A 13253-nucleotide genomic window follows, 5' to 3' on the forward strand; every position below is an offset into this window, starting at 1 on the left:
CAAGAACCTCTTGTGCTCAAACAATTTTCACTGAATAATAACATTTGTGGGGCCGACGAGATAGTAAATGTGGTAGGTCATACAATTTCATTTGTATCCCACCGACTTAAAGTCAAGTGTTTTGCATTGGCTATTTGGCTTGATACACCCTACTTACTATATAGTATCGCTATAAATATCTCCTCCTTCCCAGCCAGATTCTTTCCTTCCGCTTTTCCTCCATTCAAAGCGTGTTTTCCTCTCTTCGTGCCTCGTCTTTCCATACATCTACGAGAGAGGAAAATTATCGCAGAAAAGGAGGTTTGCGTCTCTTAATTCTAACCTAATCAGCCCCTGATTTACCCTTTCCTATCGATACGCCTTCAGGTACTTTCTATTTTGTTTTAATTGCATATTAGGGTTCACAACCGCGTCTCAGATCTGATGGCAGATTTTGATTTTTTTGGATAACTCCTAAACGGAATACGGTTTATTATGTCCACAAACTTTTCCGAATTAGGGTTTTATCTGAACTTTACATGTTTCTATAGCGATTCTGGTATCTTCAAGGTATTAGTCTTACGGTTTTATACTTTATGCTTGTACGGATTTCTGACCTGGTTCCTTGAGTTTCTCATCCTGACATGTCATGTACTCATGTATAACTCCACAAACCCCTAAAACTGAATACGTTTTATTACAGACATAAACCCTTTTTCTCATTAAGATTTTCATCCTGAGATCATGTATAACTCCATGTCTTCTCGTTGATGAGTTCGGAAAAATATATTTGAGATCTTAGTCGTGCAATATTACTTTTTGAGTGAAGTTTGTGTTTGACATCACGCTTGTGTTGAATTTTAACCTGATTTCTCGAGTCTTTTAGTGGTACAGAATAAGTGGTGGTGATGTTTTACTTCTAATTCATCGAGAGCTTTGTATGTAGTAAACCATTTATTAGTTGGAATGACATGTCTATCAGTATTTTGGTACTGGATTCCCAAAACTGAAAGCAGATTATAGTACCCCCAAACCACTTTTCTGTGTATGGTGTAAATCTGAATCAGATTTATCCTGTTTAACTTCTTATGTTTCTCAAATGATCTTTGAAAGTTATTCTTAAGATAGTAGCCATTTGTTATCTCTTTGTGCAGCATCAGCATGTGACTAAATATAACTTTGTGTTTTTTTTATGCTATTAATTCTAACCTGATTTCTTATCAAGAATTTTGTTTGGTGTAGTGAATAGTGACATTGGTTTTTTTATATGGCTGCTACCACAACTGAACCTACTCCAGCTCCTCGCTATGCCCCAGAAGACCCTTCCCTTCCAAAACCTTGGAAAGGTTTAGTTGATGGAGCCACTGGGTATCACTACTATTGGAATCCAGTAACTAATGTTACCCAATATGAGAAGCCCTCAGCAGGGTCTAAGGGTTCAAGTCAGCAACAAAAGTCATCTTCAGTAGCTGTAAGTTCTTCAGTTCAGGTCCAACAATCTTCAAAACAAGAGAATGGTTTTATTGATGATGATAGATATGGTAAAAGCAGCAATGGTGGATCAAAGCTCTCTTCTGGAACAAGAGGTTACGAGGTATGACAAATTTTAATGTTACACACATCGTCTTTTACTCTTGTAGTGAGTCTGTTATCTTGTGTTGTTCTGGAATCTAGATAACAAATGAATGGCTTGTTTTAATCTTATGTCAGAGTACAAGAACTGGGTCTTATGCCCCAAATGGGACAGTTGCTGCTGGACCAGGTGGAAGTGGTTTATCACCTGATGCTTATCGTAAGCGCCATGAGATAACTGTAACTGTAAGTAACATAAAATCTTATTCACTGTCTATCTGCTCAGGTTCATAGAGATTGACTTTTTTTTTCAATTTTCTTTTAGGGAGCTGATGTGCCTCCACCTTTTACATCATTTGAAGATACTGGTTTTCCATCTGAGTTACTTAGAGAGGTATGTTTTATGTTACTTATATGCAGTCCATGGTGATTAAGCATTATATTGTGCAACCTATTTGAAATAGTAGGTACACTGCAATGTTTTTTGTGATTTCTGAAGTTCCATAAACTTTCAGACTCATGTTCACTTTTTTCCATCTCTTACTTTTTTTTTCCCAGGTGCGATATTAGCTCCAGGAAGGAGCTAAATGTCGTACGCTATGCTGCCACCCTATTCTCTTGAAAAGGGGTTGCATTGCATTGCATATAATCTGGTGTAATGTGGAGTACTCTTATACGGTGGACCAATCTTCTGAAAAGGGCTTTCCGAATCATCCATGGTCGTGGATGGTGGTGATTCTGTTTGCCAGTTTGGTCCGACTGAAAGAAGAGGCCTCCTCCTTCTGGAAACTTCCGGAATCTTATTGGATTCTTCCAGATGCTATGAAATCAGATATCTTTAAGGAGGTTGCTGGTTCTTTGGTTTTATTCCAGGTACTTGAGGCAGGGTTTACATCCCCCACTCCAATTCAAGCACAATCATGGCCTGTTGCTCTTCAAAGCCGTGATATAGTAGCAATTGCAAAAACGGGGTCCGGGAAGACATTGGGTTACTTGATTCCAGGGTTTATTCATCTTAAAAGGGTCTACAAGAATCGCCAAATGGGTCCCACTGTTTTGGTTTTGTCACCTACAAGAGAGTTGGCTACCCAGATACAAGCTGAAGCAATAAAGTTTGGGAAATCATCAAAGATACTATGCACGGTATGTTTCCAAAATTGTCAAATAATAATCTCAGGGAAGGAATGGTCCCCACAATCATGATCATGAAATGTAATACTAACCCATTCCATCTAACCAAACAGACACTATTGTTGACTTGATTGTGATTAATTTTGATGCAAATGCTAAGCTTTGTTAAATATTTGAATTTCCAGTGTTTGTACGGAGGAGCACCAAAGGGCCCACAACTACGGGAGTTAGATCGTGGGACAGACATTGTGGTTGCGACACCTGGACGATTGAATGACATTATAGAAATGAGAAGAATAAACCTAAGTCAGGTTACTTACTTAGTCTTGGATGAAGCGGATCGTATGTTAGACATGGGATTTGAACCTCAAATAAGAAAAATAGTGAACATGGTCCCCACACGCCGTCAAACCCTCATGTACACTGCCACCTGGCCAAAAGAGGTCCGCAAAATCGCAGCAGATTTATTGGTCAACCCTATCCAAGTCAATATCGGAAATGTAGATGAACTCGTTGCCAACAAAGCTATTACACAGGTACTACTATAATATTCTGCTTGACCCATTTAGTCAAAAAGAGACAATTCTGTAAATGTTTTTGTATGGTTATGGTTATGGTTGGCAGCATATTGAGGTATTGGCACCAATGGAGAAACACAAACGATTGGAGCAAATACTTCGATCACAAGAACCAAGGGCAAAAATCATCATCTTTTGTTCAACAAAAAAGATGTGTGACCAGCTGGCACGCAATTTGACCCGACAGTTTTCTGCTGCTGCTATTCACGGAGACAAATCTCAAGGCGAACGCGATTATGTTTTGAATCAGTTTCGATCCGGTAGGTCCCCCGTGCTCGTTGCCACCGATGTCGCCGCTCGTGGACTAGACATCAAAGACATCAGGTTATTCACTTATTTCCAATTTTGCCCTTCTAGAAGAAGTCGGGGTTGTCTTAATTGATATATTACTTCTTTTTTTAAATCATATCTAAAAAAAGATTATTGGGGTGATTATCCCTAATATGTTTTTTTTTTGGTTGCAACAGGGTGGTGATTAACTATGACTTTCCCACGGGAGTTGAAGATTATGTGCATAGGATTGGAAGGACTGGGAGGGCGGGGGCCACTGGAGAGGCTTATACGTTTTTTGGTGATCAAGATTCAAAGCATGCTTCAGAACTTGTGAAATTATTGGAAGGCTCCAATCAACGTGTCCCGGTGGAGATTCGGAATATGGCGGCACGTGGCGGTGGAAAAGGCGCCAGGTTTAACCGCTGGGGTTCTGGTTCTAGTTTTGGTGGTGGTGGTGGCCGTGGCGGTGGTGGTGGTGGCTTTGGTGGGAGGAGCAGTTGGGGTGGTGGTGGTGGAGGCCGTGACAGGTATTATTACTAATTTACACTTTTGGTTTTAGTTTTTTCAGTTTTGGTCTTCAATTGAGATTCTTGTAAGTAACGTTTTTAGAAAAACCACTGCATAAGAATTTACACTAGAATTGTAAGAAAAAAGTTTATTGCGAACATAACTGAAAAATCTGAACTTGTTTGGTAATGTGTTTTTGTTATTGTTGGATTACAGCAACAACAGGATTGGTGGTGGTGGTGGATATAACAATAATAATAATAATAGTCATAAACGTTTTGATGAAAGCAATGTGGGTGGTGGTGGTGGTAGGGCCCGCAGCAGGAGCCGAAGCCCGGAGAGGTTTGGTTTGGGTTTAGCACCCAAAAATGGATTCCGGCCTCGCTTTCGTGCTCCCGGTGCTGATGAAGAGGAGGAAGGAATGATTCGAGAGTAATGTAGTAATGTGGACAACCAAACTTTTTTCTTTTTTATATTTTTTGTTTATTTTTTTGGATGGGTGTTGTTATGTATTGTTATGGTAAAAAGAAAAAAACAATGAATTAGGGGAAAGAAAAGAGAGATTATTGTAGTTTTCCAGTAGATGGATGATGTTCAAGTTTTTTAGCCAAAGTATGTATCAGTTTTTGATAACGTTGGTTGGTTGGTCGATATAACATACATATATATAGGCAACTGTTGGATGCTGCTGTGTTGTCAATTGTGGGTCTCCATATTTCTGTATCTTTATTATTTTAATAGAAAATAATGAAAAAAAAAATAATTTGGTTGGTTTTATTTTATTACATAAAATAAGTTAAGCTTTTGTGAAGTTATATTAACCATGAGAATTCTATCCTAATAAATAAGAATGATTTTGCACATGTCATTCTTTTATTTACTTGGCCACATGTCGTTTTGTTATAATTTTGAGATATATATTTATTTCCACTTGTCATTTACTTTATTTTTCATTTCCAATATATCATTTATTTACCTTCTATAAATTAAATCAACTATAATAACTATTAATTTTAAATTTTAAATTTTAAATTTCAGTTTCAATTTCAAAAAAGTTTACAGTTTAAACTTTTGTCTGTAACATTTTGTTATAGTTAACTCTTTTAATACACGAATTTGATAACTAAATACAAAATTTTAATTTATTTATTTTTTGTATGTTTTTTTTTCTCATAATTTTCAAATTCAAACAAACTTCCAATTTAATTGTTCATATTTAACATTTTGTTTTAATCAATCCGTATAATATACGGGTGTCACAACCAGTGTAATAATACATACATTCACAACTTTTATTTTGTTGTATTAATGCCCAATTTAAGCACTTTGTTAATAATGAAAAGCTTCTTAGCGAACAAGTCTCAAGTTGATGGCTCGGCTATATCAAGACATAATGATACAAAAGTGACCGAATACGAAATACGAATATATATAATAGTTGGTTGACGATTAGTCAAATTAGCCTTTAATATGAAACCTTAGAATATATTTATAAACATTATAATATTCTCTCAGAGTCTAACATCAAGTATTAATGAAGAAAATGAATATTTGAAATCCTCATGCTAACTTGTCAGGTCTTTGGGTTCAAGTCTAGTTTCATAACCAAGCACGTTAGCATTGGCAAAAGATAGCTGGGTAACAAGTCAAAAAGGCTATTTTGCAGTAGATATTGAACACATCGTGTTTTGTTGATGTGAAATACTCTGTCAAAGATCTTTTGAAAACTTTATAAACAAAACTTAATATTTAAATACAATTTTAAAAACTAGTCCACATGTAAACGAGGACATAATTCAGGTTGACATCAAAGGTAGAAATGATAATGAATTATAAACAAGTGTTGATGTCATAGCAACTTATCATAATTGTTTTAAGGCTTGAATGCAAAATTTTGACACCATAATGAATATGGTATATTTCAAAATAAATTAGTTAACAATTCTCTTATAGAAACCACATATAATTTGTATCATAAATTTCCTAATTCAATGCAAATAACCAACCAAAATCCTTTCTTTTTGGAACCTACTCATTCTTATATTAATTTTAATCCATATCAAGCTTCATCACTTAATTGTTACTTAAAAGAGTTGATCTCTTCTTTATATTGTTTCAACCCCTCACAAGTCGAAGACGGATTCAAACATGATTTTGATAGCCCAAAAAATTTGAAGTCTTTGGAATCAATGGATCAAGCAACATTTGTTCAGCAGTTCAATCTTCAGATGTTTGAAACAACATTTGGAAACTCACCCACAGAGGTATCATGCTTGAACTCAAGTGGTGAAAATGGGCGACAAAAGAAAGGAAATTGTAGGAAGAACAAGGCAAAAAGGAAGAGTAGTAATAAAGGTTGGCGGAAACCCGTAATTGTTAAAGGACAATGGAATTCTGATGAAGACAGGTAACTTCCCCTCACCTTTGACTTTTGATTCAAGCAGTTGATGTAGAACTTTAAGGACATGTTTGGTTTGTGGACGTAATTGGAATTCAAGATTCCATTCCACGACATGTTTGGTTGCCAAATGGATGGAATTCAATTCCCTCATATTACTTCCAATTCCATGTTTGATGGTTTCACCATTCCTAGGATTCCATTTCTTTCTCATTAAAAGACCAATATACCCTTAGATGTATATAAGAAAAAAAATAGTTATAATAAAAAATATAAAATTATTCAATATTCATTGTTTGATTCTACCTCTCTTGATAATTTCATTTTTTTTTTCAAAACAGTCTACAATAAACAACCAACAACCTAATAAGACAAAAAAAAATTAAATTTATAAAAAGAAAAGAAACAGCAGTAGAAGAATCGTCCTTTCCTTTGAATTTTGATTCAACTAGTTGATGTAAAACTTTAAGATCATTTTTGATTCACGGATGTAATTAGAATTCGAGATTCCATGTTTGGTTGCCAAACTTTCAATTTCATGTTTGATGGTTTCACCATTACTACGATTCCATTTCTTTCTAATTAAAAGACCAAAACACCCTTTTATATAATTAAAAATTAAAATTATTCAATTCAATTTTCATCATTTGATTCTAACTCGATTTCAATTCTTATAATAATTTCATCATTTCCAAAAACAGTCTACAAACAAACTCGTCTCAACAAAGACATGACTTTTGAGTGAGTTGATAACATCAAACCCATTCAAAGAAATATAACTAATAAGAAAAAAAATTAAAATTATAAAAAATAAAAGAAAAAGCAGCAGGCGAATCGTCCTCTCTGCACGTGGCACCACTAGATTGGTTGGTCTTTTTTTTCACAATACTTATCTAGTTATTAATTAGACTCTATATTAATTGAAAAAAAAACACTAAAATGTATGATTATGGGTATTTTTTTGACATACCGGTTTAGTCGACACACCAAGCTAATATAGGTTTTTAATTTAGACACCTGCACACTAATTTTGATTGGAAGGCCGTTTTTTTTCTTTTTTCATTTTATTTTTCTGTGCACCCATTTACTTAATTTTTTTAATAACATATATCTCTCTCTCTCAACTTGTATAATTATAAATGTTATATTTTATACTATATTATAACTATATGCATATGCATAACTTTTTTGAGGTAATTTTTTTATCAACGGACATGGAAAAAAAATTACTACTTTATATTTTTTTAGACGGTAATACATTTTTTTATTTGAAATTTTATTTTTTATAATATTTTTTTATATTATTATATTATACAAATAATATTATAGTTGATTTTTTTTATCTTAATACAAAATAAGTTTAAACTTATTATTATTATTGTTGTTTTTTTCTCCTTTTCTTTTTTGTCTTTTTTTTTTTTCATATAATTGCAAATTTATTAATTTGAATTTAAATTAGTAACTACCAAATCATTTATAACTATTTACAAGTAACGATTCCTTAATCTAAGCATATTAGATTTTAATACAATTACTAAATATGATTTAATTTAAATGATCGTTTATTTTTTTAACTTTTATAAATGGTCGTTTAATCAATAATCAATAACTGTAATATAATACCAAAGGTGATTAATTAGATACTTTATTTTCTATTTACACTAATCAATATAATAAACAACTCAAGTAATAAATGTTTTAATTTGTGTGAATTAAACGATAGGAGTGCGAAGGCATTTTTTAAGGGGCTGATGATGACAAAATTACTTATTTATCAATAACATCTAATTATTCTTATATAAAAAAGTATAATTATTTAAATCAATTATAATTGATTTTACCATTGATTTGTTAAATAAGTGGCTTGGATTGTTTCTTAGATTGTTGTTGTTTTTTTATCTTATTAAAAGATAAATTTAAAATAAATATTAATAAAGTTGGTAATAAAAATATAATTAATAAATAATAAAGCAAATAATAATTATGTTATAATGAAGTAAGAGAATAAAAGATAATCAAATAATAATTATTAGATAATGATTAAAAAATAAAGTTAGATAGGTGTGTTATAAAATAGGATATCTTTAATGTAGGATGGTGTCTTTAGCAAGACCTTTTTTTTTCCTCTTCAAATAGAGATAAAAATTATATATTTCCACATATATATTTTGATATTTTCTATAGGGAAATTGTTAGAAAAATCCTAATATTTTTGGAAAAGTTTCACTTTAGTCCAAAATTATTTTTTTTAAACATAAAAGACCCGATTAATTTCATTTTGGCTCAAATTAACAAAAAATCTCTTTTTTAACAGGAAATGACATATTATTGTGTAAAATTGAGACTTTTTTGTTCAAATTTTTTTTTGGGGACTAAAGTGAAACTTTTACGAAAATATTGAGACTTTTCTGAAAATTTTCTTTTTTTACAATCTTAAAATAAAGACATAACAAGACTATTGAAATTTTAGTTTAAAAAAAATAAAAATAAAACATACTGTTTATACTTTCTATAATCTTCAAAATATCAAATTTGGTTATAAATAAAAATATATTTTTTTAATGAAAAAATAGATAAGAAACTAACTTATAGATCCAATGGTTGTTCATACTAAAGCTGTTTTATCACCATCAAGGTGAACAAATATTTTATGAGGCAACCCTGAAGGCTTATTTGGTTTCCTTTTTATTTAAATTTCTTCTATAAATTTCATAAAGTTTTATTTTAAATACATTTGCAGGTTGTTGGTGCAGTTGGTGAAGCAGCATGGGGATACCAAATGGTCTAAAATTGCTGAAAAACTTCCTGGAAGGATTGCAAAGCAATGCAGAGATAGATGGCAAAACCATTTGAGGCCAGATATCACCGTATGCCCTTCCACATTCTACCAATTTTTTTTTTTTTTTTTTAAATTTGTTTTAATTTGTTAAGGTTTATTGTGGTGGGGAGGTATTTCTTAATTCATAAAATTGTCAATTTCTTAAATGTCACATCATAAAAGGACCATTTTTAAATGTCACATCATAAAGTGGTTATTTTTGTGATTATCTGTAGTACAATACTTAAATAAAAATAAATGAAAGTAAGACAATGTAATAAACAAATCAACCAAAATACATTGTTATTTCTTGCTTATAACAAATTTTTGGAAAGTCAAATGCATCTAAATGAGTTATTATGGTATCGTTTCACCATGTTACAAACAAATATTTGCAGAAAGATGCATGGTCCGAGGAAGAAGACAAGTTATTGATAGCAATTCACAAAGAAGTTGGAAACAAATGGTCAGAAATAGCAAGAAGATTGCCTGGAAGAAGTGAAAACACCATTAAGAATCATTGGAATGCAACAAAAAGAAGACAGTTATCTTCTAGAAGACGTGGCAAGCCTAAATACCAATCCCTTTTGCAAGAATACATAAGAAGTGTCCCTTCATCTTCATCTTCTTCTTCTTCATCTGATGATCAAATTCAAATCAACAACATCAAAAAACAAAATAACGACACAAATGTTGATGCCCAAATTGCCCCTATGCAGATGGGCTTTTCATCCGATGTGAATGCCATGCCATCGTTTTCATTAGAGGACTATAATTTAGGTGCTATGCAGGGTTATGTGCCGGGTTGGTCAATGGTCAACGAGAGTAGCTTTGACTTTGACCAGGTGTCCTCTCATTTGACTAGTCATTTGGAATTTGATTTGAAGAAGGAGATGGATTTTTTGGAGATGCTATATCAATAGTGTTTCTTTGGGGTTTAGTTCAAGTTCTTATTTTTCGACTTCATTAACATATTAGAATTTCTGTTTTTGTCTTTATCCCCTTTTGGTGGGATAAAAGATTGTGTTTGAAGTTCGTTTTGTTACCAATGCAACTACTACTATGGGATAAATTGTTGCCTTTATATGCTTCAATGTACAATGAAATCCTTTATTTTCTTAGCAAACTTGACAAAGATCAAGTAATATCAAATAAAAAATCCAACATTCTGATGTGTATTGAATAAAGCTTTGGACTTTATCAGATAAAGTTTTGAATGTATATCGAATAAAGCTGAAAACGACTACTCACTACAAAAATTTAGCTACATTTATCTATTAATTTAGTCTTAAGGTTTATTTTCCTAATTAAGTCATGTATGTGTGAAGTATATGGATAAAATGTTGTATACATAAAGTATATTTCTTGATCGAATAAATCGTGTGAATAAGATTAAATGACAATTTTATCCTTATATTCCAACAATCAATTTTCATAATATTTATCAATGTTAAAATGAGCGGAGTTGCGACAAAAAAAAAAGGTTACAAATAGGCAAAGTGTCAATGTCTCGATACATTACGCCAAGTTTTTTTTTGACTTAACCCATTTAGTCATTATGTCGAGACTAAGTAAAAAAGTAACAACCATGTATAACTATCCAAATAAGCCAACTTTTTGAACTTTGGCTTAACCGATCTGACTAGATTAGGTAAAAAAGAATCAACCATGTATAGCTGTAGCCAGCTAAATAAGCCAAGTTTTTGAATTTTGGCTTGACCCATATGTCTAGATTAAGTAAAAAAGAAACAACCATGCATAGTTGTCCATATTAAAAGCTTAACTCATTCACTCCATTAAGTCAAAAAGAAAAAGCCCCTTAGGCTTATGCCATCATGATTCATGCAATACATTTAAGTCTAGCAAATGTTAGATATCCCGTGTGGCCTTTTGCCTCACCCGATGGCCTAGCCATGACCGAAGGTGAACCCGAATTATCCGCTTGCCAATTACTTGCTTCACTTGCACGTTGCTTTCTCTTAAACGGGCGGGCCCCAGGAGTCCCTTCTTCAGTTTGAGTTTGAGTTTGACATTGATCCATTTTTGCTTCTCGGACTTCATACGTGCGTAGTAAGACCTCAAATGTCCTTATATCTGCATATAATATATCCAACATGTATGTTTAGGTTAAATGCAAGAAATAGAAACGTACTTTCATTTATTTGCTTATTAATATTATAGCATCTTACTTTTATTATTTCCTATTACATCATTGTACTTTGAGAGATTTACCCAATTATAGCAATGTCATCCAAATACAAAGCAAACGGATAGACTTTTCAAAGCACAACGTTTTAATAAGATTTTTTTTTTTTTTTTTTGAAAGTACAATGTTATAAACAGTTAAATTCTTCAAAGTACAATGCTTTAATACTTATAAGATTAAAAGTGCAATGTTGTATAAAAAGTTCAATTTTATTTATTAAGGTTTTAAAGAAGTGAAAGTGCTATATTTGTATACATTGTACAAGAGCATACCAGTAAAAGAATTTGATGCAAGAGTTTCAGATGATCGTTGCACTTGTTCAATGCAAGGTGAGAATGAACACAAAACTCCATCTTCTTTCAACATTTCTCCAGCAGAAGGAATAGCAAGCCAAGGCTGAGGTAGATCCAAAAAGACAGCATCTGCCCTTCCAACTAAATCTTTAGGAAACCCCTCACCCTGAATATCTCTCACTCCCACACTCACCAAATCACTCAATCCTGTCTTCTCAAAATCTTCTCTGTTTTGCAACAAAAAAAATATCATAAGTCTAACAAGAAATTAAGAGTCTATGTGCCTGTTCCATATGCCTCAGTCAGATTTAGACTGTTTGATATCACAGTTAGAAGCCTCTGATATGATATGCCTCTTACTGAGTCTGATAAGAGTTGGGTCTGATTCAATCAGCAACTATCAAACAGACACTGAATAAGTGACAAAATGTATAAAGGTCTTACCTAGCAGCTATAGCTCTTTGTTCATGGAAATCAAAAGTATAGACATGTCCTGTAGGAGCAATGGCTCTTGCTAGTGAAGTTGTCAAAGATCCACTTCCAGTTCCAGATTCAAGCACAACACAACCAGGAATCAGTTCTAAGTACATGACCACAAAGCTGATGTCAGCAATGTAAAGAATTTGAGTTCTGTGGCTTAAAACCAATGTCCATAGCTCAGGAGTTGGAGCTAATAAGTAAACGAATCCACCCTTGTGGCTAGATACTTTGCAGCCAAATGGTTTCCCAATCCAATCTGAATGCTTGAAAACACCGAATCGGTTCTCAAGAACAGACTTTTCTGATACTTTTACAGCCTTCATGTTGTCGTGTTTTTCATATACTATAACCAAATCTCCATCACTAATGTGTCGCTTGAATGATAACTTCTTCATAGGATCAGTAGGCAACATCCTTTGAAATTGTGAAACAGACTAGTAACTGAATCCTAATGTGATGAATGATGAGGGATTCCTCTATGTGCTAAGCAAAAGAAGACGAAAATGAGCTGAAGTTCATTGATGCTAAACGGAGTATTTGGAAACTGAGATTGATTCTGTTCATAATAGTCTAACAACTTATTTACGTTTCTTATAAAGTAAAATGTAAATTTCTAGCTTCTGTTTTCAGAAAAAATGGTGTAATACCTTCAATACTTGAGCAAAATCAATTGCTACTAATGGAATTCCAAAATTCAATCGATGTGATTTGTAAACGAACAAAATCAATTATAGTTAAATATTAATGGGTTGTGTATAATTGAAATCGACCAAAAAAATATCTTAGCAGTATCTAGAGTAACCTGTTCCAAAAAAAAAAGCATGCGCTTATCAAACCAGAAAAAGAATGCGGGACTTACCACGTGTTCGGAGAAGGAGAAGACCGAAGCCGGTGCCGGAAATCGGAGGTCTGGAGCGGAGAAGGGTCGGCGATAAAGATGCAGGTGAACGTTGTGCGAACTGTGTGTGAAGGGGGCTGTTAACGAGGGTTATATTTTGGGGGGTAAATAGGTCATTTG

At 33.0% G+C, this 13253-nt stretch overlaps 3 protein-coding genes across 3 annotated transcripts; 2 read left to right on the top strand and 1 right to left on the bottom strand.

Annotated features, from left to right (window-relative positions):
* The first annotated feature begins 210 nt into the window (after positions 1-210).
* Positions 211-4673, top strand: LOC145097890 (DEAD box RNA helicase family protein). The gene is made up of 9 exons (XM_079035549.1): positions 211-366; positions 1222-1573; positions 1690-1797; positions 1877-1945; positions 2425-2694; positions 2868-3218; positions 3307-3584; positions 3728-4060; positions 4257-4673. Exons 2-9 carry the CDS (start codon positions 1247-1249, stop codon positions 4474-4476), a joined length of 1956 nt encoding a protein of 651 aa, XP_078891675.1. The 5' UTR covers positions 211-366; positions 1222-1246; the 3' UTR covers positions 4477-4673.
* Positions 4674-6215: 1542 nt separating this feature from the next.
* LOC145100823 (transcription factor MYB98-like) lies at positions 6216-10301 on the top strand. The gene is made up of 3 exons (XM_079037953.1): positions 6216-6447; positions 9179-9305; positions 9655-10301. Exons 1-3 carry the CDS (start codon positions 6230-6232, stop codon positions 10177-10179), a joined length of 870 nt encoding a protein of 289 aa, XP_078894079.1. The 5' UTR covers positions 6216-6229; the 3' UTR covers positions 10180-10301.
* A 717-nt stretch (positions 10302-11018) lies between these two features.
* LOC145097891 (S-adenosyl-L-methionine-dependent methyltransferases superfamily protein) lies at positions 11019-13253 on the bottom strand. Its single transcript, XM_079035550.1, has 4 exons — positions 13095-13253; positions 12200-12718; positions 11735-11982; positions 11019-11350 (listed from the first exon to the last, which is right to left on the bottom strand). Exons 2-4 carry the CDS (start codon positions 12646-12648, stop codon positions 11097-11099), a joined length of 951 nt encoding a protein of 316 aa, XP_078891676.1. The 5' UTR covers positions 12649-12718; positions 13095-13253; the 3' UTR covers positions 11019-11096.

The sequence above is a fragment of the Lactuca serriola genome, chromosome 4 (assembly GCF_051521515.1).
Source record: "Lactuca serriola cultivar US96UC23 chromosome 4, Lser_US96UC23_V15, whole genome shotgun sequence".
Taxonomy (NCBI): Eukaryota; Viridiplantae; Streptophyta; class Magnoliopsida; order Asterales; family Asteraceae; genus Lactuca; species Lactuca serriola.

What these genes read in the sequence shown, in the direction of transcription:
- LOC145097890 (XM_079035549.1), top strand. Translation starts at nt 1,247, where the DNA reads ATGGCTGCTACCACAACTGAACCTACTCCAGCTCCTCGCTATGCCCCA. An exon ending in CTGGAACAAGAGGTTACGAG is followed by an intron (nt 1,574 to 1,689) that starts GTATGACAAATT and finishes ATCTTATGTCAG; the next exon opens with AGTACAAGAACTGGGTCTTA. An exon ending in CTAGACATCAAAGACATCAG is followed by an intron (nt 3,585 to 3,727) that starts GTTATTCACTTA and finishes TGGTTGCAACAG; the next exon opens with GGTGGTGATTAACTATGACT.
- LOC145100823 (XM_079037953.1), top strand. Translation starts at nt 6,230, where the DNA reads ATGGATCAAGCAACATTTGTTCAGCAGTTCAATCTTCAGATGTTTGAA. An exon ending in TGGAATTCTGATGAAGACAG is followed by an intron (nt 6,448 to 9,178) that starts GTAACTTCCCCT and finishes ATACATTTGCAG; the next exon opens with GTTGTTGGTGCAGTTGGTGA. An exon ending in ATTTGAGGCCAGATATCACC is followed by an intron (nt 9,306 to 9,654) that starts GTATGCCCTTCC and finishes AAATATTTGCAG; the next exon opens with AAAGATGCATGGTCCGAGGA.
- LOC145097891 (XM_079035550.1), bottom strand. Translation starts at nt 12,648, where the DNA reads ATGTTGCCTACTGATCCTATGAAGAAGTTATCATTCAAGCGACACATT. An exon ending in CAAAGAGCTATAGCTGCTAG is followed by an intron (nt 11,983 to 12,199) that starts GTAAGACCTTTA and finishes GTTGCAAAACAG; the next exon opens with AGAAGATTTTGAGAAGACAG. An exon ending in TGCATCAAATTCTTTTACTG is followed by an intron (nt 11,351 to 11,734) that starts GTATGCTCTTGT and finishes TATTATATGCAG; the next exon opens with ATATAAGGACATTTGAGGTC.